Source organism: Mustela putorius, unplaced genomic scaffold (genome assembly GCF_011764305.1).
Source record: "Mustela putorius furo isolate JIRA1106 unplaced genomic scaffold, ASM1176430v1.1 tig00000450_pilon_pilon_pilon, whole genome shotgun sequence".
NCBI classification, from domain to species: domain Eukaryota; kingdom Metazoa; phylum Chordata; class Mammalia; order Carnivora; family Mustelidae; genus Mustela; species Mustela putorius.
This window is the reverse complement of record NW_025421385.1, coordinates 16,039,992-16,062,240: the sequence shown is the minus strand read 5'-3', so window position 1 is coordinate 16,062,240 and position 22,249 is coordinate 16,039,992. Positions and strand designations below refer to the sequence as shown.

The following is a 22,249-nucleotide window of genomic DNA, read 5'->3' as shown; positions in this document are numbered from 1 at the left end:
TTTTTTTTTTTCCACTCACACAGAAAATTTAGCCATGTGAGAAAACTGAAGTGGAATGTTATACGGTAACAGAGACTCAGTCACAGCAGAGAGAGAGAGAGAGAGAGAGAGAGAGAGAGGTCTGATTATTCTCAGGGCTTGTTTCATTAGGTGGTTGCTACAATTCATTATCTTGTCAAAATTTAACTTTGTACGTATGGATTTAAAGCGTGAAGGGTTTCTAGTTTAGAACAGACAGATCTGCTGCTGCTTTTGTCAGTTTTGTGGTGAGATACTCTGTTCATTCGAATCTTTCTTCTTTTGGTAATAGTTTAATCCGATGGTCACACAAACGTTTATACGACACGTTCAGAAACTTGAAGTTATGTTCCTAAATGACTTGACGGCAGATTAGAATTTTGAGAAGTGCGGTGTGGCTGCTGTGTGGGGAATGGCAAGTGGCAAAGGTCGAGAGGAGTGAAGAGCTGGAGGGGGACGAGGGGGACCAAGATGTTAGCGGTGGGGATGTGGCGGGGTGTGCCGATGGGGTGTTCTTTGGAGGTAGGATAGACGGGACTTGCCGGTGGAAGGGCGTGATGTCCAGCAGGAAGGTGACAGTGGTCCTTTGCTCAGGACACGCTGTCCAGGTGGGCAGTGCACCTGGGAGACGGGAATGGAAATCAGAAGCTTGGCTGGTGATGAACAGAACAAAGGGAGCCGCCTTCCCTCTGCTCAATACTTTGTTTGCGCACGAAATTCCCACTCCTTTGCGCTCGTTTTTCTGGATATAACTGAAATCAACCCTTGAGGGTCTGTGCAATCCCTTCTCCCCAAAAGTGCCAGGTGCAGAGCGATAAGTTTCCAGTGTTTTGCGTTCACTCCCCGTCCTCCTATATTTCTTTTTGTTGACATAGCACCCACTCAGACAGAGGACCTAATGCAATAGAGAAGATTTGCAGTGTTCTTTGATGACTTAATTGACATCCTCATGCCATTTTTCATGGTCACAGTTATTGGATTTGAGGGGGACTCTGGTCTCTTGATTGGATAAGGAAGACACCTGGGTGTCCCTGATTAAATCTAGCAACAGTTCTAGCCTCCTCATTCATGGAGGGCTAGAAAAATACCCAAGTCTCATCTGTAATATATTACCACACCATCTTGTATGACAGAGGGATTTCTGGCGACGGCTAAGTTCATCATGTTGATATCGATTGTTTTAACTTCTCTTTTTAAAAAATTTTTTATTTTTTAAATTTCTTTTCAGTGTTCCAGAATTCATTGTTTATGCACCACACCCAGTGCTTTATGCAATATGTGCCCTTCAACCTCCCTCTCACCTCCCCTCCAAAACCCTCAGATTCTGGGCGCCTGGGTGGCTCAGTGGGTTAAAGTCTCTGCCTTCAGCTCAGGTCATGATCCCAGGGTCTTGGGATCGAGCCCCACATCAGGCTCTCTGCTCAGCCTGCCTCTCTCTGCCTGCCTCTCTGCCTATTTGTGATCTCTGTCTGTCAAATAAAAAAAAAAACAAAACAAAACCCTCAGATTTTTTCTCAGAGTCCATAGTCTCTCATGGTTTTCTCCTCCTCCATTTTCCCCCAACTCCCTTTTCCTCTCCATCTCTCCGTGTTTTAACTTCTCTTGCAGTGGGAACATTTTCTGACTTCACATTCTAGGCTACTCTCATTTGGAACCTTTAAAACTTTCCTTCAGACCAATTTCGAATGTTTCCTTGTCCCCACACAATTTTGGATGCCGTTTGAAAGCCATAGACACCTTAACATCAACAACCGTAGCTTGGAACTGTAATTCCGGCTGGTTCTCTACTGACTCTTTCAGCTACCCCCTCCCTAGTGGGGTTGAGCTGGATCACACCAATCTGGTCTGGGTCGTCATCCACTCCCCTCCCAGACAAGAAGAGGTCCCAGAAGCTATAGGAAGGGGAAGGCCAAGAGGGTCCCTGTTCAGCAAGGCTCCTAGCTGGACCTTAGTTTCCCACTCCACTTGCACATTAAAGAGGGAAGAAAGATGGTTTTGGTTCAAACCACCTGTAGATCAAGCTGCCTGACCCAGGACAAATCCTGTCACCTCTCCAAGTCTTCATGTCCTCATTTGTAATAATAGCACCTGCTGCGAGGGTCGAGATGAGCTGTAATTAAATTCTTGATGGTAGAAGTTATTGGCATGGTGCCCAGCACAGTGGTACTACAAATAGGAACTATTATTATTTTGAAAAAATAATACCCCACTTGGTACTTCTTGACCAGACCTAGGACCATGCTTTGTGATAATTTGGCTTTTACACAAGTTTCTTAAAGAAAATATACACATTGACTCTAAGTCACTCATTCGCAGCTGATTTATGGCTTGAAACTTTGTCTTTTTATTATTAATCAATGAACGTAATAGTCTCTGCTCTGGGACTGATTTACTGAATCTTAGAGGGTGTAGACAGGTGGTACTAAGCAGTCATCTGGACAGAGGTCAGGAACCCTGAACAACCACTAAGAAAACTTACATTTTGAGCTCTGCCAACAAAGGCATTGCTCAGATGTGATAAGGAATTTTGATCAGGACCCATCTTTCTCTGGCCTGGGTCTGCTCTTGACTTCCTCAGACTGATCGTAGCTCTCGCTGGTGAAGCACACAGAATAAGGCAGACACAGTGTGAGGCACAGGGCATACTACTTAATCCTTTGGGCAGCCCAGTGAGGACTGTTCTTACTTAGTCCCGTTTTATGGATGAGGAAGTAGAGTCGCAGAGAGGTTTAGGTCACATGGCGAGTGATGGGCGGGGCTGGGACCAAGCCCCTGGTCTGCTCGGCCGCAAGTCGGTGTTCTGGAAGTACTATTCCCACTTGAAGGCAAAAGTGACGTTGGATATGCATTTATTGAGAGCAGATATTTCATGAGGGGACAGCAATTTGCAAGGAGGGGCCTGAGGCCCATGGAAAAGGACCCATTACCTATGGTACCCAGTGTTGCTGAGACTTCATCTTGGAGGACAAAAGGGAGGCAGCCAGACTTTGTTGTGTAGAGATTCTGGCTTGGGGCTCTCTCCTCACTCTTACCACTCTGCCTGGACACACTGTAAATTCACGACGATGAACTGGAGACAGGCCCTGCGTGCACCAGCTAGCCCAGGCTGGCTGCTCTCCTGTTCCCTGAGATGCCAGAGGCAGCTACATTCCGCAGGCCCCGCCTCAGCCTTCTGGTTTCCCATAGAGAAAACGGGGACAGTTGGAGGGCCCTCCCCGGGCCCCACGGGCTCGTGTGCCCACACACATTGCTCACTTCCTAGTGCGGCGGATGAGCTGTCTCCAGCCCAAGAAGGACCCTCCCTTCTGCAGAGGACTCCACCCTTCTGGTCTACTCAGGGATATTGTTCTGGTAGCTTTTCCTCACTTTCCTGCTTCGTTCGTTCCCCGCGGAGTAGAAACATGCTATTATTTCTTCATCCCTAAAAAAAAGTCTAGAATCCTTTCTTGACAGCACTTCCTCCTGTTCGCTAACAACCCTGTCCTTCTCTTCAAAACAACTTGAGAAAGTTTTCTGCGCAGCGGCTCCCCACTTTTGCAGGGGATACCTGCCAAGACTGCTCCTGGATGCCTCCAGTTGGACCTAACTCCAAAACCTGCATATACTGTGTTTTTCCCTTCTGTGTTCCTACCCGTGATAAAGTTTAATTAATAAGTTAGACACAGTAACAGGTTAGCAACAATAACTAGTAATGAAATAGAATGGTTACAGCAGCATATTGAAATAAAAGTTTGCGAGCATGGTCTCTCTCTCTCATGATACCTTACTGCACTGCACTCAGCCTGCTTCTTGTGTGGTGTGATAGTGTAATGGTGTGAGCCTGTGTGATGAGATGAGGGGAGTGACCTAAGCTTTGTGATATAGTGCTAAGGCTGCTCTTGAACTTTTGCTGCTTGGTCAGAAGGAGGGTCATCTGCTTCCAGACCAACTTTGACCACAGGTATTTGAAACTGGAGACGGTGGGTAGGATGGCTGCTTTCTTGAATACCAAACCCAGTCCCAGTCTCCTACTGTGTCTGGAACTGACTCTTGGATTCTGCCTCAGCCCTGTTCCAAAGCTGCTTTGTTGAGTAACCGTGACCTCCCTGTTGCTCAACCCAATGGTCCAGTCTTGGTCCTTGTCTCACTTTCATAGCTTGGCACAGGTGATCTCATTCCCTCCTCCTTAAGGCATGTTCCTCTTCTGGCTTCCCAAGCACCAAATGCTCTCCAGTCACTTTGCTGGTTCTCCACTTCTAATTTCACCTACTGGAGGCCTCAGGGATTAGCCCTCAGCCTTATGACAATAGCCAAGTTATGGAAGCAGTCCATGTCCATTGATAAGATGAATGGATAAAGAAGATGTATTTATATACAATGGAATATTACTTGGCCACAAAAAGGAATGAAATCTTGCCATTTGCCATGGACCCAGAGGGTATTATTCCAAGTGAAATAAATCAGAGAAAGAGAATACCCTGAGGTTTCCCTTGTATGTGGAATCTCAAAAAACAAGACAAATGAACAATAAAACAAAAGAGACTCATAGATACAGAAAACAATCCAGTAGTTGCCAGAACAAGGTGGGGATGAGGAGGGAGCAGATGAAGGAAATAAGAGAAGGGGCGCAGAAGCTACAAACTTGCAGTTATAAAATAAATAAATAAGGTACAGGGATACAATGTAGAGCATATAGGAATATAGTTAGTAATATGTAATAACTTTGTATGGTGAGGGATGATAGCAACATTTACCATGGAGATCACTTTGTAATGAATATACATGTTGAGTCACTGTGTTCTGTGCTGGAAACTAATATGATATTGTACATCAACTACACTTGGGTAAAAAAAAAATAATCAAAAAATTGCTTGGTGCTAGATATTTGCTGTTCTTTAGCATCTCAATGAGTCAAGGGGGAAGTGCTCATGCACATTGAATGTAGTTATTGACAAGAAATTTCTGGGTGAGATGGAGACAGTTCATAAATACAGTAATTGATCCAAGAGGCTGTCTCATTGTCTCTCAATCAATGAAGGCAAGAGTTATAAAAAGAATATATTTCTACTTTCCCTCGCATTTTCTTTACTAACACAGCTAGAGAAGTTTCTATTTATAGCCCTTTTCTTACATAAACCTGCACGACCATTTTATCTCCAGTTCTGGGTCAATTTCAAGAAGAAATTAAGTATTCATGGTGTTACACGATTTCCTTTTATTCTTAACGTCAGTATCCTAGAAAATGTGTCTAAAGGTAGTTAGTTCTAGGCCTAACTATTTTATTTTGGTGAGAGCTTCCATTTATTCACTTGATAAAAAATTCACCATGCAGGTACATGGGCCGGATAGTTGTGAGCGTTACAAAATAAGACATAGTCCCTACCCTCAAGGACCTCTTACTGTGGTGGTGGAGACAACAGATATATACATCTTGATGGGTTTTAGGGTTTTAATGTGCTAGGGATCATGATGGAATGTAATGTGCCCGTGACTACAGAGCTGTGGGAGGCCAGAGGACAGGAGATCCAGGTCCTAAGAGGACAGGAGATCCAGACCCAGATTGGGTCATGGGCAGTGGGTCAGCCCGAATGCCTTTCACCCCATCTTCTGATGTGCACTGGGAATCGAGGATGGAGGGCCCAAGATCCTTCAGGCTGGTCCCTTTCTGGGCTGAAGAACCCATCTCCGTGAGTGGAGAGATGGGATTCTCCTGGTCTGTGTTACAGAGGCCGACTAAGAACCGTACTCCTGGTAGACCTTCACTTTCTAAATAAGAGCATCTCCAAGGCCTTCCAAAGGGCATCTTCATAATATACCATCATTATGCCTGCCGAACTACTAGCTGGGCTGCTTGGAGCATCCTAGAGGTTGGCAAGGATTTGTGGTCATTTGGGGTAACCGGGTAATCATAAATCTTCTACCTTGCTTGCCTTTATGACAACTGAATTAGCTTGCAAGTGCAAAGAGCCTTTGGGACTTGGGATAAATCATGTGATTGGACACTCAACAGACAATTATGGAGTGCCCACTAGGTGTGAGGCCTTCTGTCTCCTCTCTCATTGATGTCAGAAGTTAGCAGACTGCAGGGCATCAGATTCTTAAATCTAATTAATTTCTGTTCCAGAGAACTTTTGATTTTGGGGTTTTTGTTTTGTTTTGTTTTAATTTGTAAGGTTGTTTAGAAGATGTCATCTTCAATCCAAATTATTCCCCGCCTGGAAGAAACTAAATAAGGATTTGGGGAAAGCTTTGACCACGTCACCCCTCTTTCTGGGAATAAAAACATAGATCGGAATAAGGCATTTGCACCTTTGTTATCTGTCACCGCTTTTTTCCTTTGACATGGAGATCAGTCCATTTGTGGAAATTAAAAATAAAGCATGGCATCCCTTTCTTTCTGTGCATTTGCCATTACTTGTGTGCTAAAATGAGTGTCTGTTCCAGTAGCAAAAGTGACAGATGCATAGGAGGTAACAACTTGCTGTCTTAGTTGAAGCTTACTTTGCGCTGAATCAGAATAACAGAATTGGCCTTTTTGGAAAGACTGGAATTGTGTTTTGTGCGACTTGCCTGGAATCGAAGGTGAAACTCTTTCATAATCAGGGCTGACAGCATTTTGGAAGGCAGATGAGAGTTTCTAGGTATAAGAAAGGTCTGGGCGCTCGCTCTTTCTCTCCCATCCCTTCACATAAACGTGACCTCCCACCTGCCACAGACTGAAGCTCAAACTTCTGCCCCTGGCTTCCCCCTTTTGGTTCCCAGACCCATAACCTTATGGTGGGGGGCACTTAAATCTCAACCCAGTGTTCCTAAGGATTATCTCCTGAACTTGCATTCCTCAAGATGGAGGATGGGGGGAGTATTTTCTTGGGGAGGAAAAAGTCAGAAGAGCCCAGTGTAAGAGGCTCAGCTCTGGCCTGTTGAGTTCAAGGAAAACCTGCTACATATCCACTGTGGGTGAAGGCTGATCTTCTAGTTGCTGGTGTTTGTCTAGGAAGTGATGCTGTGTACCCCCTTCATCAACAGCCACTCCCAGAAGGTCCACACCAGTGGATCTCTGGCTCCGGGGGGCTCTGGGCTCATGTGGGGAAGGCACTGAGTTTGAACTGAATTGAATGTTTGCTGCTTGCCCGGGATCTGTAGGATTAGGGAGATGGGTGTGGGTGGCCCCAGAGTTAAAGGGTTGATTTATAGGATTGGCAAATTGCTGATTTCCAGACTGTTATGGGATAGCTGGTGGTGAGTATGCAAGTGGTTGAAGCATTGCTTTCCAGGGTGGAAACAATCTGGTTATGACATCTGTCCCCCTGTCACCACAGGCTGTGAGGAGGAGGACTGGCTTCAGGGTTTTGTGTGTGGCCTGGCTACCCGATAGCAGAAGACCTCCCTCCACGGGGACAGGAGGGCTGCTCCATGGTGAGAGGTGTGTAGAGGGCTCAGTTCCCTTGCCAGAGCTTTGCTTTTTTTTTTTTTTTTTTTTTTGGCATTCCCCCTGATCTCGCCTCATCCTGTGTTGAAGACCTGTACAATGACAAACGCTGTGGAGGATGGGTTTTTTGACTCACTTTCAAAATGGAGCCCCTGGCAGGAGCTGAGGGACACTCAGGTGAGCCCAGCAGTGCCATCTGTTCACGGAGGGTCTAGGAAAAGCAGAAAGGAGAAGCGGCCGAGCAACAGTGGCCTTGAGCGGGTATCGGTCTTTGTGTGGCCCCTGATTGAGTAGGACGGAACAGCCACTTCTTGCTTGTGTTTCACAGCCAAACCACATGCCACAGTGTTCTTCTGTGTAGCTGCCATTCCATTTGCCTTTGTCTTGCTCCCCAAACGTCAGGTGGGGGTCTCATGTCTTGTTGGTGGTAGAATCCTCAGCACCCAGCCCATCATGGTAGAACGAAGGTTCTAGATGGGGAGTGGACACCCTATGTGAGGAGTGGCTCTTCCTTTTTGTTGCCCTTCTCTGGTATGGAATGTCTTCCCTTTCTGCAAAGACACTCAACCCCTTCTGAAGCAAACTAATTGGATTGTGAATCCTCTGTGGCTCCCGTTACCTGTGTAGAGGCTGTGGTCCAGTGGCTCTTGGGTGGGGGGCAGTGCTCAGGGGTCTGCGATTTCACATGGGGCTTCTGAGGCAGGTGTTCTGCAGGTCAGGACTTGAGAAGGAGTGCTTCCTGCTTCTCGCCGCAGAGTGCTCTGAGAGTAGGCTTTTCAAGTGGGGAGTCAACAATCCAAGAAGGAACTCTGACTCATTCCCGCTGCTTTGATCACACACCCGGAATTTTCCACACCTTTGATTTCTTGTGTACTGCGCCATCGAGTCCCGTGGGGACCCTTTTGCCATGCTCTTCAAGTACACTCTAACTATTCAGTGGCATGGCTGAAACCTGTTGACATTTAAAAAATTGAGTACTTTTGTAGAAGAGCAGTCACAAAATAAATTACTAGACCTACAATTAAAAATCGGTTAAACTTCCAAAGCACCAGATCTTAAATAAACTCTATTTTAGCCCCAGGAGACTGGCAATATATCACAGCCACTTCCCAAGTAGCTTCCTAATTACTTGCTTCTGTGGAACAACTGGCCTTTTCCCCGCTCCCTTATAATCTTGAATCTTTCTCTGTCCAAGACTTAGGTTTCACTTGGCACCCTAGGGTAGCTCTGTCCAGTTTCCATTCCCACTGCTGACCAGTAGGTAATGTAGACTAGTACAGACACTGGTCCCTTGCCCACATCCCAACTGTCTGTCCCGATGGATCATATCCTCCGGTGTGGACGTGGGCTTTTCTGTGACAGCCCCAGGAAAAAACAGTGCTTACATCGACCATCTCCACCATGTTTGTAACACATGAGGCTCAGGTCTTCCAGCTATCATGGAAACTTGGAATCACCTCCCAGGTTCCAGATTGGTGAGTGCCTGGGCTATTTCTGATGTGTTGGAGCGTCCAGAAGCTATGATAGTGAAGCAATCCCTGGAGGGCCCTCTGGCTGCCGTCCAGCACTCTGGAAAGGGCTCTGCCATTCTCCTGCTGCGCCCACAGTCACTGAAATCGGCAGGGACAAATCTTTTGCTCAGCACGCTGCATTCTGAAAGGTGGAGAACACACATGTTGGCATAAAGCCATGCAGATTGGGGTCAGCTTGTCTGAGTTTGAAACTAAGCCCTCAGCCCGTGAGTCAAGATACTCAAACATTTCCAGAAACCACAGCAAGGATAAGACCTAACTCAGTGAATTGTTCAGACTTTAATTCAAGAAATGATTAGCAAGGGCTTCCCGTGTGCCGGACTCCATGCAAGGCACTGCGCTGGGGACTTACAGTTTAGGGAGGGACACCAACAAGTGTAAAACTTGACCTGTGTGGTACCTGCAACAAAGAAGTGTGTGGTCTTGGGAATACAGTTTCAGGGGTGGGGGGGGGTTAACCTCGGCACAAGCGAGACCAAGGACGTTCCCTCTTAGGAAGTGACTGCTGACTTCAGCTATTGAGAAGAGCATACCACACGTGCATGTGCAAAGGCCCTGTGGAGGCCTCAGCGGGGAGCATGTTGAGGGATCAGGACAGGGCAGGGTGGGGGGTAAGGGGCAGGCACCCAGCACGCCACGTAAGCCGTGCCAGGAATTTTGGTTTTAAGACTGTGTTGTCCCTTCTATGGGTTTTTAAGACTGATGGGAAGCCACCGAAAGGTCTTCGGCAGGGCAGTGCCAGATTCGTGTTCTTAAAGTTGCTACCCTGGTACAGAGTGGAGGCTGGACCGATAGAGGGATGAGACTGGATGTGTGGCAGCCATTGGGAGAAACGGGCAATAATTCAGGCAAGAGATGATTTAGTATAGGTGTGGGGTAGTGCAGGAGGTGAAAGTGCAGGTTCAGGAGCCATTTAAGCCAGAGAACAGATAGACTTGGCGATGGATTAGATGAGGGGAATGGAGGAGCAGGCGGGGTCCGGGGCCACGCTTCCTGGAACGGTGACCTCGCTGAGGCAGAGTAGCACTTATTACGTGGAAATGATCGTGGCCGTTAGTGAAGCAGCGCTCCATTCGGTCTGTTCCTTTCGCACAGAAGTGCTGGTGAGTCACTTTCTTTGGCTGGCCTTTCTTTCTGAGTCTAGACTTTGACCAATGTTGGATGTGCCCAGTGTGCCCAGGGACCCGCGCTCTGACCCCACTGTGGTCCCTGGAGCAAGAGCTCCTCTAGACCCTCCCCTCCCCTGCCGTGTGAGGGAGGTAATGGAAGGAACTTCTGGCAAGTTCTCTTCCTCAGGCAGAACGTCCCAGTGGGTGGCCCTGAGCTCTCACCTGTACCCTAGAAGGTACCGAGCTTCCGGAAAGTACCCCCATACACTCCCGCGGCATCTTCTCCCCTCCTCCTGCTTCCGCTGTTGCTAAATCTAGTATTAGTCTGATGTATTTATTACAAGAGATGAGCCAGTATTGATACTTTTTTTTTTTTTTTTTGGTGGGCAGCAAAGCAAGGGTTTATTGAGTGATAGCAAAGTGAGAGTACAGAGCTCCCAAGGAGGGGGGGGGGCCCAAGGGGGTTGCCACCAGAGTTTCTAAGTCCAGGGGGTTTTAAGGGCTTGTTGGCGGGCTGTTTCCTTCTGAATACCACCTCCCCGCACCTGTCATCCAATCAGGGTTTTGTCACCGATCTATAATATGGGAAAGGGTGGAGGGCTCCTTCCAGGGTGGTGTAAAATCCTAGTAAAGATGGTTTCCCCTTAGGGCGGGGCCGGGGGAACCCCTTGTCGCTGCCTGCCTGCCTTCCACTTAAAAAGGATTTTGATACAGTTTTCTCAGCCACTCTCCAGAGTGTTCATTGAGGGTCACTCTTTGTGTTGTCCCTTCTATGGGTTTGGCCCTAAGGACAGTGATCCACCACGACAATGTCATACACTCTCGCTGCCCTTAACTGTCCTGTGCCCCACCCGTTCATCCCTCCTTTCCCCTCAAGCCTTTGGCAACCGCTGATCTTTCCACTGCTTCCATAGTTTTGCCTTTTTCCAGAACGTCATATGGTTGGAATCCTCTGGCATGGAGCCTTTCCCTGTTGGCTTCTTTCTCTTAGCGATAGGTATATAAGGTTCCTCCGTGTCTCTTTTGTGACCTGAGAGCTCATATTACCCACAGTCTGCCACACTGCAAGTGCACCGTGCCTGCCGGTCTGTACCTGGAAGTCTCCAGAGGGGAATCACAGTTTCTTTTCGGTGTCTGGCGTCTCTTCCAAATAGCAGCTCTACGACTCCTTCTCGGTCTTACTCTTCTGTGTACCTGTCAACCCCGAACACATGTAGCCATAGCAGATGTAGCAGCTTTCCCAAGATAGGAGATGGGAAAATGTCCACATTCAGTATTCTGTGTTCCCGTAATCCCAACACCCTGGTCACGCGGTTTCCCATTGGAACGACTGAGTCACGAACAGTGCGGTGACCGGTTTGAAAGTGCGGGAGGACTGCCTTCTAAGAACTGAGCTGGAACAGATGTTTGCCTTTGTGACACCCTGAGTCTGAGTGTTTCCAGCCTGAAGAGTTCTGCTGGGCCCTTCAGCGTAGGAATGAATCATCATCCATCCAAAGACCGTCTCGGCCATATGACTAAAGGGAGGAGAAGCAGGTCATAGCCCAGTGTGACTTCTTAGGGACAGGCTGCACACCCATTGCCTCTTGTTCACCGTGGGTGACAGCAGCCCTCTCTTCTGGGACAGCCCTATATTCTCTCCCCATGTCCTTAGCTGTTGCCTGTGGCCCCACAGCAACTTGAGCTCATGGCCCCACTGTCTTGTCCACGTTCTTGACCCACCTGATCCCTCCTGTCCTCTGCTTGACGTGCTTCTGAGCGTGTGTGTCCACCACCCTCTCCGTGCTGGTCTGGGAGCTTGCACATGGTGCTCCTGGTGATGCAGGTGCTGCTCTCGGGGGCTGGGGACCTAAAGGCGTCCCCCTGCTGTGAGTCAGCACAGGGGGCGGTGGCCGTCCAGTGCAGCCAGAACCTTCGGGACATCCATTCTGCCTTGGCTGAGAAGGTCGTCCTCGCCGTCTCTGCGAACTGCCTTAGCTCTCCCTTATTGTCAAATACCTGCTTAAGAACACAACCTCTGATTTTTTTTCTGGTCACTCTGGCATTGTTCATGACCCGCTGTGCATGTTGAGCGTTCATACGCAGAACGCAGAAACGCAAAGTGTTACTGTTTCCTGAAAGCTCTGCTTCTGGGGATTTTTGCTTACATTTGTCCGTGCCCTGCCCGTTTAATCCTTGTGGTTTTGAGTAAGCTGGTGATGTGTTAGGTCTTTACATGCGATTTTCAGGGGTAAGGAGTGAAAGATGCGCCAGAAGAAACATTTATATTAAATTTTTTAAAAGAAGGATCTGCTGATCAGATGGGCTCGGAAACCTTAGCCACGTCTGAGGTCGTGTTACTACTGATCCTTGAGTCTGTGCAGGTTTGGGGAGTGGCAGAGATTGGGGGTGGCAGAGGCCTGTGCCGTGTAGCCCGTCAGCAGAGGAACAATTGACATGGGGGCCAGGGAATGGGGTTCGCATCCAGGAAAGCACCTCCCTAGCTCGGCTCGGCGCCGTCCTGCTGCTTTCCCGCACAGCAGCTCCTTTCCTTAGCATCTCAGCGGCCAGTCTTGACTTCCAGCGAACCAAGTAGGAGGAGAATTACGTACTGCACTTCTGTCGCCTGGTCTACGGCAACATGGTCTCTTACCAGGTGATTTCTGCCGCCTCTAACAGGGACTCTGCTCACGCCGATAGCTCGCAGAGCCCAGCGTGATCCTTTCTAAAAGGTGACTCAGATCGCACCACCACTCTGCTCCAACTCGGAGTGGCTTTTCTCTCATGGGTGGGACAAGTCAGTCCTCACAGGGGCGCCACCCCAAGCCCACTCTAGTGACTCTTGACTCCTGGCAGCTCTCAGATATACCTGAGCACTTGCTAGTCCCCCTCAATGTCTCCCTCCGGACATCCAACCCGCTTCCCTCTCTCTCTCCGAGGTCTTTTATTCGGATATTTCTCTCACCAGGGGTAAAATTCTAGTCTTGCTGTTCCTTGTCCCTCCCCTCTGCCTATTTTTCCTCCAAAGTATTTACCGCGGTCTGCTGTGCTGTCTGTGGTGCTTACATGTTTATTGTGTGTCTTCCCCTTCCAAGGTTTGATCTCCACAAGAACGGGTGTTTTTGTCGGTTGTCTGTTCTTTCTCTCTGGCGTCTAGAAAGTGCTCGGCGGTGGTAGGTATGCCGCCAGTAGATGTTGCGTGGATCTTCCTGGTGCTCTTAGCGTTTGCCGTAGATATGCCTTTTCCTAGAATAATCTCACAAGACCAGTAACGCGAATCTTTCTGTGAGTCGGCATTCATTTTCTGTTGTTGAATGTTAAGGCGGCAGCTCTTCCCTGGGCTGCTGTGACTTGAGGCTGTGTGACAGGTCATTTGTTCAATGATAATGGTGGGAAGTACCAAATCAAGCACGTGAACTATCAACATATTAGAACAGTTTATGGTGTTTATCAAATCACGTCAGTGTTGCTCACCTGTATCACATCATGTTTTCTTTGCAAGAGGACAGGGGTGGCTCTCTGTGTGGGGTACTAGGTGGATGTGGGTGGTGACCATGGAGGGGTGCTCTCCGTACTCTGGAGGTGAACTTCAGCTGGGAAATGTCTGGGATAAAGGGAGACACAGACTTGCTCTTCTGGATGGCAAGAAGAGCATCCTTCGTGGGTGTTACCTTAACAGTCCCTTCGCCACAGGATCAAGTTTCGTTAGGCTCTTTCATTTTTTTTTTAAAGGAAGAGTTTGGGGGTTACTGTTTTTGGCTTGAAGCCAGCTTCAACCCTTGAAGCTTATTTAAATTTTAAAATGAGTGGGTATTAATGGAAAGGCTGGTAATGTGGGATCATAGGACTTGCCAAGGGCATCGGAGCTGGGATGACCTCATGTGTTGCCCCATTTTGGATCCACATGAGGCCATCCTCTTCCAGCCCCCTGAATGCCTGGCCCCAGGCAGGTGTGTGCCCGACCCCAAGCCTCCGTTGCCCAGTACACTCAGCTCCGTTCTTTCTGCTCAGCTTCCCAGGTTTGAGGGCCCACGCGCTTTGTTCTTCACTTCCCGGCCCCCCAGGTACCCTCCTCCAGCTCGATTGGGGCGTGTGCCCTCCAGTCTGCACCATTGCCAACCACAGATCAACCACAGATGCCTTTCCTAGTTCTTTGTTTTACTGGAGCACTTCTTCCTCAGATGGGAGGCACATCTATTAAGATGTAAAACCTGAGGTGTCTTGAAATGTCTGTGGTGTTTCTCTCTCGGTTGGCAGTTTGTGGGCATGGAGGCGTCCCATTTGGAAATCGTTTTCCCTCAGGATTTTGAAATTACTGCTCCTCTGCTTGATGACACCGATTCTCTGCCTGCCTCCGTGACCTGTTCCCTTTCTGGACATTTCCAGTGTCTCCTCTTGATCCCCGATGTTCTGAAATTCCACAGCAAGGTGCCGTAGGGCAGGCCAGGTTCCTTTTCAAGTGGAAAGGATTTCTGGCAGTTTTCAGGACTTGCTTGAACATGTAATATAATATTTAAATATGTGATACTTAAAACTAAGCGTAACTCTTGATGCTAATGGTTTTTCCAGTTATAAAATCAAATAAAAATTGCAAATTGACTGGAAAGCACCCAGCCAGTGGAATTGAGGGACACAACATGAATTCATCTGTGGCAGCTAATGTCACTCCTTCGAAGTGAGGAAGGAGGCCCCGCCCTGCCCCTGTGCATCCCGTGAGAGAGGTCTTCTGGCTTCACCTGGTGGGCATACTCGCGGGGGTAGGAATCTAACAGGTCTCTGTGTTTAACATCCATTCGGTGTTAAACCTTTGGCCTTCCAGTCATTAGCCCCAGGACGGTTACAATCGTTCTGCTTGATGCCAATGTGTAGACAGAGTCGAGTTGAAGGTTAAAGGGTGGTCGTCCAGACGATTCTTAGACAACATATTCTTGCTTACAGAAATTTTGGGGATTGTCATTAAAATGAGAACCTGAAATGTAAATATTTTCAGAGGGAACTCCCGGAACCCCTGGGCTTCCGCTCGCCTCTCTTCTCTTTATGTTCTTCCTAAGCCAGTTGCCCTGCATGTTCACAGCAGGCGGCTGTGAATGCGGCTGTGGGCTCGGGCCCTTGCTCAGCCCTGCCCTGCCGCCTGGGTGCTCTACCCTGCCGCCTGCGTGTCCCACCCCGTGTGTGTCCATCTGCGCCCCGCCAGGGTCACAGGCTCCCGTCCCGCAGCCCTTCACAGCCCTGTTGGAGCTGGAGGCTTGCTGAGAACCAGGAGCCTCTGGCACTTCTGGGAAGCCGTTAGGCAGTGGGTCACAGAGCTAGAAAACCAGAATCCGTGTACAAGCTGGTTTAGCTCCTGCGCTCCTGGCCCCATCACCGCCGCGGAGCTGTATTTTTTTAAAATACAAGCACACTTGACACGACGCTGAACAGGGTTCATGGTGTAAATTTTCTGGCAAGTGTGTGTATATGGTATGTGAGTGTGTGTGCACACGTGAATGTGTGTGCATGAGTGTATGAGCATGGCACTGTGTGCATCTGAGTGCATGTGCACATGTAAGAGTGTGTATACATGTGTGCATGTGAGAGAGTGTGAGCATGTGCGTGTGTGCGCATGGGAGACTGCATGTGAGAGTGTGTGTATATGAGTTTGTGCACATGAGAGTGAGAGATGTGAGTGTGTGTGCATGTGACAGTGTGCGTATGAGCCTGGGTGTGGGTGTATGTGAGTGTGAGCTTGTGAGTGTATGCATATATGAGAATGTGCATGAGTGTGTCCACATGTGCCTGTGAGAGTGTATGCATGTGAATGCACACGTGTGTGTGTGTGTAATGCACGTATGTATGCATGAGAGTATGTGAGAATGTGTGCGTGTGCAAGGGTGTGTGTGTTCCCACAGGCCGGCCAAGCTTCGGGAGCCTGCGTGGGCAGCCTGAGCATGTCCTCATGCCGGGGCCTGTTGTGCGCTCCCAGCGGAGATGGCCGCCTCCAGGCCGCAGCCTCTGCCCACTCCGGGCTGGGCCTCTGCTGCTCAGCACTGTAGCGTGTCCCTTTGCAGTGGCAACGGCAGGGGTCCTGCATCTCTGGCATCTGCTCCAGAGCTGGGAGCTTTGGGGCGGGGAGCGGGGATGGCAGATCGGTTACCTCTGAACTGCTTGCTGGTTGTGAACAGCACTCCAGGTCCCAGATGTGCTCCTTATTATGGCATTTTCCCCCAACACCTCCGGGGCTTGAAACCTGGATCTTCTCTTACCCTTTCCTTCTCCCTCACCTGCCACCCTGCTCACTTCCAGATGCCATCCCGTTTTCCCTCCCGGTTAATCCTGGTTTAAGATCTTTTTGTTCTTGCCACAACTCATTCAAGCCCGGTTCGCTCACTCTGGGGTGAGTGTGTGCTTCTCCGCAGGCCTCCGCTTCTCCTCTCCTCCTCCCTTGGCGGCCTCCCCTTCTTGCAGTTTCCAGCCTTGCTCCGGAGCCCTCTGTGGGCCAGTCTCTGCAGGATGAGGAAAAACTGCAGCCTGCAGGGGGATGGATTTTGTTTGTCCTTGACAGGATTTTAAGGGATTGTTAGCCAACTTTTAAAATGTTGCAATGTTTTATTTCAACTAACTTCTGAGAAGTTAGTTTATACACACACACTTGCCAGAAAATTTACACCATGAACCCTGTTCAGCGTGGTGTCAAGTGTGCTTGTATTTTAAAAAAATACAGTTAGTTTATTTCTTTCTAACTTCTGAGAAGTTAGAAAATCTGGTGGCTCTAATTGGCAGGAATGGAGTGTTTTTTGCTGTTTTTCTTCAGGGCATATTTATTCCAGTTTGCCCTGCTCCTCACTACTCCTTATAGTGCCCCCAGCTACCTTAGTGCTCATTTCTGTAACCCCTCTGCTCACCATAGGCATTCAAATTGACAACACAGAGCTGCCTGACTCCTGGCCCAAGGACCTTCCTACATGCCATATTTACAACTCACATTGTATTTTTGCCTCTTGTGTATATTTTGCCTCTTGTGGACACTCTCCTTCCCCCACAACCCTCTCCAAATCCTGCCAGTCCTCAAAGCCAGCTTACATACTCCTTGGTGAAACCCTCCCAGGCAGCCCTTGGAGGAAGGTTTCCCTCTCTTGAATTACTCAAGAACTTGGGGTTTGTCTTTCTCTTTAGGTGCCATTGTATGTTATTTTGTTTCAAGCTTCGACTGACAGTCCCTTGCAGGCCGAGTCTCACAGGGCCTGGCCCACAATGTCTCACGTATAGTGGGTTCCCAACAGATGTATGAACAAGAAGATGGGTGGTGATGATCAAGGGGCTTGTTCTGTGGTACCAACAGGAAGGCCTCTGACTAAAAGGGGGATATGTTGGCTGGTGACTTAGCCTAGGGATCCTGAGGAGATGGTTTCACTTAGTGTTACCATAACCCCTGATTTATTTTTAATGTGGGGAAATCCTCAAACACAGCTAAACACGAGGACATCAGAGTAAGCTGTGGCTGTGGTTATTCCCTCGTCGACAATGTGATCTGTCACTAAAGTTGTTTATTTGGTGACACTGCTCTATACATTGAATAGCGCCAAAGAGAATTTCCATGAAATGTGGACTATTTCTGCATTCCTCATTAAAAATTTTAAATACCAAATATGCATAGGGTTATTTTTTTTTTAAAGATTTTATTTATTTGACAGACAGAGATCACAAGTAGGCAGAGAGGCAGAGAGAGAGAGAGGTGAGGAAGCAGGCTCCCTGTTGAGCAGAGAGCCTGATGCGGAGCTCGATCCCAGGACTCTGAGATCATGACCTGAGGCGAAGGCAGAGGCTTCAGCAGAGGCTTCACCCACTGAGCCACCCAGGTGCCTCCAAATATACATAGGATTCTCTACTTGATACTAGATCATTCCTTGATCCCCAGGTCTCTCCCATGTTTACTTCCATGGCCCATGTCTCCATGTCATTGTGCCACGGGCTTTGGTTTCGCCATCACCGATCTTCACAGCACACCCGTACTCCACCCTCCTGGGGTGTACACGGAGCTCGGACTCCTCCCAGCCACTGACAGACGGGGTGGTGGTAATGAGAAGCATCCTCGTTTGGTAGAAAGTGTCCATGCCCAATGATTGTTGTAATTACTCAGTCGGTGAAGACAGTCTGCTTCAGGAAAGCCAAAGCTAGGTTTTCCCTGCCATATACCCTTGGTAATGGTATTGACCTTGTGATACGGGCGTTTTCTCTCCTCCTGTCAAGCTCCTTTGAGAGGGAAGGAGGCTTTGCTTCCCAATATCTGGGCCAGGTGGTGAGTGGACTCTAGGGCAGTCCTGTCCAATGGAATAAAAGGCTCCGCATCTGCACAGGAGCCACGGGCCACGTGTGGCCGCTGGGCACTGAAGTGTGGCTAATGAGACTGCAGAACTGAATTTTTAATTGGATTTCATTTAGTGAATTTAAATGAAAATACCACATGCCGTTGCCATATTGGACAGTCCAGATCTCACGGGCTGGAGAAAATGGGTCAAATGTAGTATCTGAGGGAGAGCTGAATGCATTCCTTAATGAGAGTATGGTAGATGCCTCCTGCAGGGGTGGGAGTCTGCTTTGCTAACAAATAAAAGGCCCATTTGGCCGAATTTGGCCGGGCATCAGAGCTGAATAATGTTTGCAGGGAAACCCACTGCCTTACTCTTCTGAGGAGAGCCTTATTGACTTACTCTGTCATTTCCTTTACGAATAGCAGACGTTGAGCTTCCCCTAGCTGTGATTCCTCAAGCAGGTTCTGTATTCTGCTCCCTGCTCCAGGACGTTGAACCTTGACTTAAATATAGACTTCGTGTCCTCACCAAAAATTAATGCCAAATGCAGATGACTGTTTTGGGGGGAGGAGTGGCGAAACGGAAGAGGGTTCTGTGTGGATTGTCAGATAGGAAATCGTGGGTTTGTCTCTTTTGCTTTCCTTGAGTAGAAGCAGCTGAAACTGGCTGTGGGTATTTTGGCCTTATATGGTAGTTTTTAGAGCCACCTTGCGCTGTGGATGTAACTCTAACCACATTTACCAGAACGTAAGCCAGTGTGCGCGGGGCTCCGCTCTGATGGCCATTGGTTCAGCATTCATGGGCCTGGGGAGGTTCCCTGTGGGCTCCGTCCACACTGTGGCTCCCTAGCTGTGGTCTGTGTTTGTGGGCTACTGGCTGTTTCAGAAACTGGTGATTTTCTCTGTTGGTGTTTCAGTCTCCAAATGTCCTTTCACTGTGGGAAGTCAGGTAGACCCTTGAGAGCTCTAACACCCCTCTGTTTGTGGCTTTCTAAATGACTCCTTTCAGATGAGATTTCACATACACACAAAAATAGGAGGTGGGGCATGGGCAGCTTTGAGTGACAGAGCACCAGCTTGTGGGGGAGGGGACATGGTGGCAGCCAGGGAGGCTGGAAGCCACCGATGGACGGAAGCAGCACGCACATCCAGTGTAGGGTTTCCCAGCATCCTGACCATGGAGTGCGGATCTGCTCAGCAGCCTCAACCTGGATAGAGGCTACGTTTGTGCCTCCCTCCATTTCCAGCCCTCCCTTTTCTAGAAGGATGGGTGAGGGGTGTGGTGGAAAGTTCCAAACTTCCGATCATGGTTTGGTCTTTCTTGTGAGCAGCTTCCATCCAGGAGCCCACCAAGAGTTACCTCATTAAAACTCAAGATGTTCCTACCAGCCAGGAAATCCTAAGGGATTTAGGAGCTCTGTTTCAGGAACTGGGGTCAGAGACTAAATGTTAGAACAAATGTTGGCACCCCCATTCATGAGGGTTTTAGGAGCTCTGTGCCAGGAACCAGGGTAGAGACCAATACATACATTTCTTACCATTTCGCACCGGTATATCATATTCCTTGGTTTCCTCCAAATGCTTGGGTCCTCTTGTTTGTTGGAATAGAAAAAAGAGAATGGTTGAGCACTATTAGTGAACGCATCTAACTAGAAAGGAGACACTCAGGAAGTGAGCCTTGCCCCCGAGGACCACGTGATTCAGTCAGTACTGAGCGACTAAGCCCCGATGTCCCTCATAGAGGTCTCTCTCTAGCTTCTGCAGACCCATCCCTGCGACGGGGAGGAGCTGGGGAGGAGGTGACCCCTACCGGGAAGGTGTCGCTGTTCTTTCTGTAATCTTCTGACGCCCATCCTCTACCCATAATTGTAGCTTTCTGCCATAACGTAGGAAATTGTCATCTTTGAAATACTTTCTACTGTTCTGTGACTCTTCAATCTTTTTTGCTCCCTCTCCCCTGCCCCTTCCTTTCCCCCTCCTTCCTTCCACTCACCCCCTCCCTCTTTTTCTTCCCTTTTCTTCTGGCTTCCCCTTTCTCCCCACTTTCTCTCTTTCCCCTACTTCTTCCCCATCCCCTGCTTTCCCTCTTCTTCCATTGGTCTCTCCTTCCATTGTTGATCCCTGCCCCATCCGTGATCTAGTTATTTCTTTAAATAAGTCAACTAGGTTGGTTTGGTGCCATGTAGTTTCTCACTAAATAGAATGCCTCCCCCTTTGCCTCCCCGAACCAGGAAGAAGAAATGCCAGAAGTAGAAATTGACATTGATGATCTTCTTGATGCTGACAGCGAAGAAGAGAGAGCTTTAAAGTTACGGGTAAGCCGCTTTCAAAATCTAGAACTTGCCTGTTGTGAGTGCTTGAATCGGCTTGCATCTCCGGAACCCGGTGTGCACTGATCCTGCCCTAGGGCGGTGTTAGCACCAGGACCCGAGCAGGCAGTGGGCCGAGAGGAGAGGAGGGGGGGTGCTCAGTATCCGTTCCCCCTGCACGGCGTCTCTGATGGTAAAGCAGTTCTTGACTATGGTCAAGTAATGTTCCAGTTATGTGAGAGGAGAGGTGCTGGGCCAGATCTGGGGCGTCCAAGCCAGGACTCTGGTCTCCTGGTTTTGGATTCTCTCACCCAGGAAATCAGTTTCTAGAGCAGATTGTTTACAACCTAATAAAAGAAAGATTGTTAGAGTACACTTGCCTGGTAACCTCCTAGTACAACAGCGGATGTTGAAGCTGTCTCCTGTTTCCTCAGTCCAGAGCAAAACAACATTTCTTTCCCTTCCCACAGGAGGTCAGATCTATCATTTTAATATCTGCATTTGGGAGTTTCTAAAACCAATTAGCTTCTGCCCTGTCATGGCTCTTTGTGGTCACTGATAATTACTGCTAATGGTCGTTGGTCATCACCAACGGCAAGGGATCTCTAAAGGCAACGAAAGGACACATTTTAATGTATTAATGTGTTCCGTGTGTTAATAATTACTAGTGACCCTTGTGTGGTGAACAGTCTCAGCTTAGTGATCATTCCTTATTGGTAAATTTATGCATTAGCATCTAGTTACAAAAGTTAGAAACAGTAAAGCAGGCAGCAGGTTCTGCAGAAAATGTAGTGGCCTATAGAAGGTTTTTTGTAAAATTAAGGACTTCAAAGGGGCTTTAGCTACTTTTAGTAGCCCAAAGGAAAGGCACGTGTGTGTTCTGAAGAGTGCAAAGCATTCGTGCGTAGGAATGTACAACTTTCGATATCTTCAAGACGACCCGATGAGTGCTGAAATAAAGTGTGTTTCTAGATGGTTGATAGAAAATCTGGATTTACCATGCATAGTAGAACACCATGAAGAGAAAATAATTTTTAATTTCACTTTTTAAATGATAATGGATTTTAAAATAATCAAACTTACCTTCTGTGTATTTTATTCTAGGAAGCTCTTGTAGACTGCTACAAACCAACAGAGGTAAACAAATCGCTTTTCCTAAATGCTGTGTTTGAATTCGTTTTTATTAAACCAGTTTGCATATTTTTAAAGCCAAACAGCAATACATGGTTTGGTTATGTGTATACTAAGGAATTATTCTTACCCGTGGGTCAAGTGCATGCTTGACTAGTATTAACTTCCTTAAATGTATGCCCAGGCTTATCTGGTTCAAGAAGATTTAAAACTAATGGAATTGGGTGTGTTGCTTGTCTTTTTAAAAAATTCTTTATTTATATCTGATTTCATTAACATATACTCTGTTATTAGTTTCAGGGATAGAATTTAGTGATCCATCAGTTGTGCATAACACCCATTACATCAAGTGCCCTCCCTAATGCCAATCACCCAGTAATCCCCAAAAGCCAAATTCAAAGGTAATTATGAGAGGGTTTGGAATCATTTTAGTGAATTGTTAGTGTTTTAGGAAAATGTTAGTAAAGTGTTAGATC

General features: G+C 48.0%; 1 protein-coding gene across 2 annotated transcripts in view; it reads left to right on the top strand.

Annotated features, from left to right (window-relative positions):
• The window catches only part of PPP1R14C (protein phosphatase 1 regulatory inhibitor subunit 14C), an 87,208-nt gene that overhangs the window by 42,151 nt on the left and 22,808 nt on the right, over positions 1 to 22,249 (top strand). The window contains exons 2-3 of one of the 2 annotated variants that reach the window (XM_013056643.2): positions 20,565 to 20,648; positions 21,747 to 21,779. In XM_013056643.2, the coding sequence (XP_012912097.2) occupies positions 20,565 to 20,648; positions 21,747 to 21,779 (117 nt within the window). The remainder of the gene's footprint in view (positions 1 to 20,564; positions 20,649 to 21,746; positions 21,780 to 22,249) is intronic. The other variant, XM_045080189.1, reaches the window with a different exon arrangement.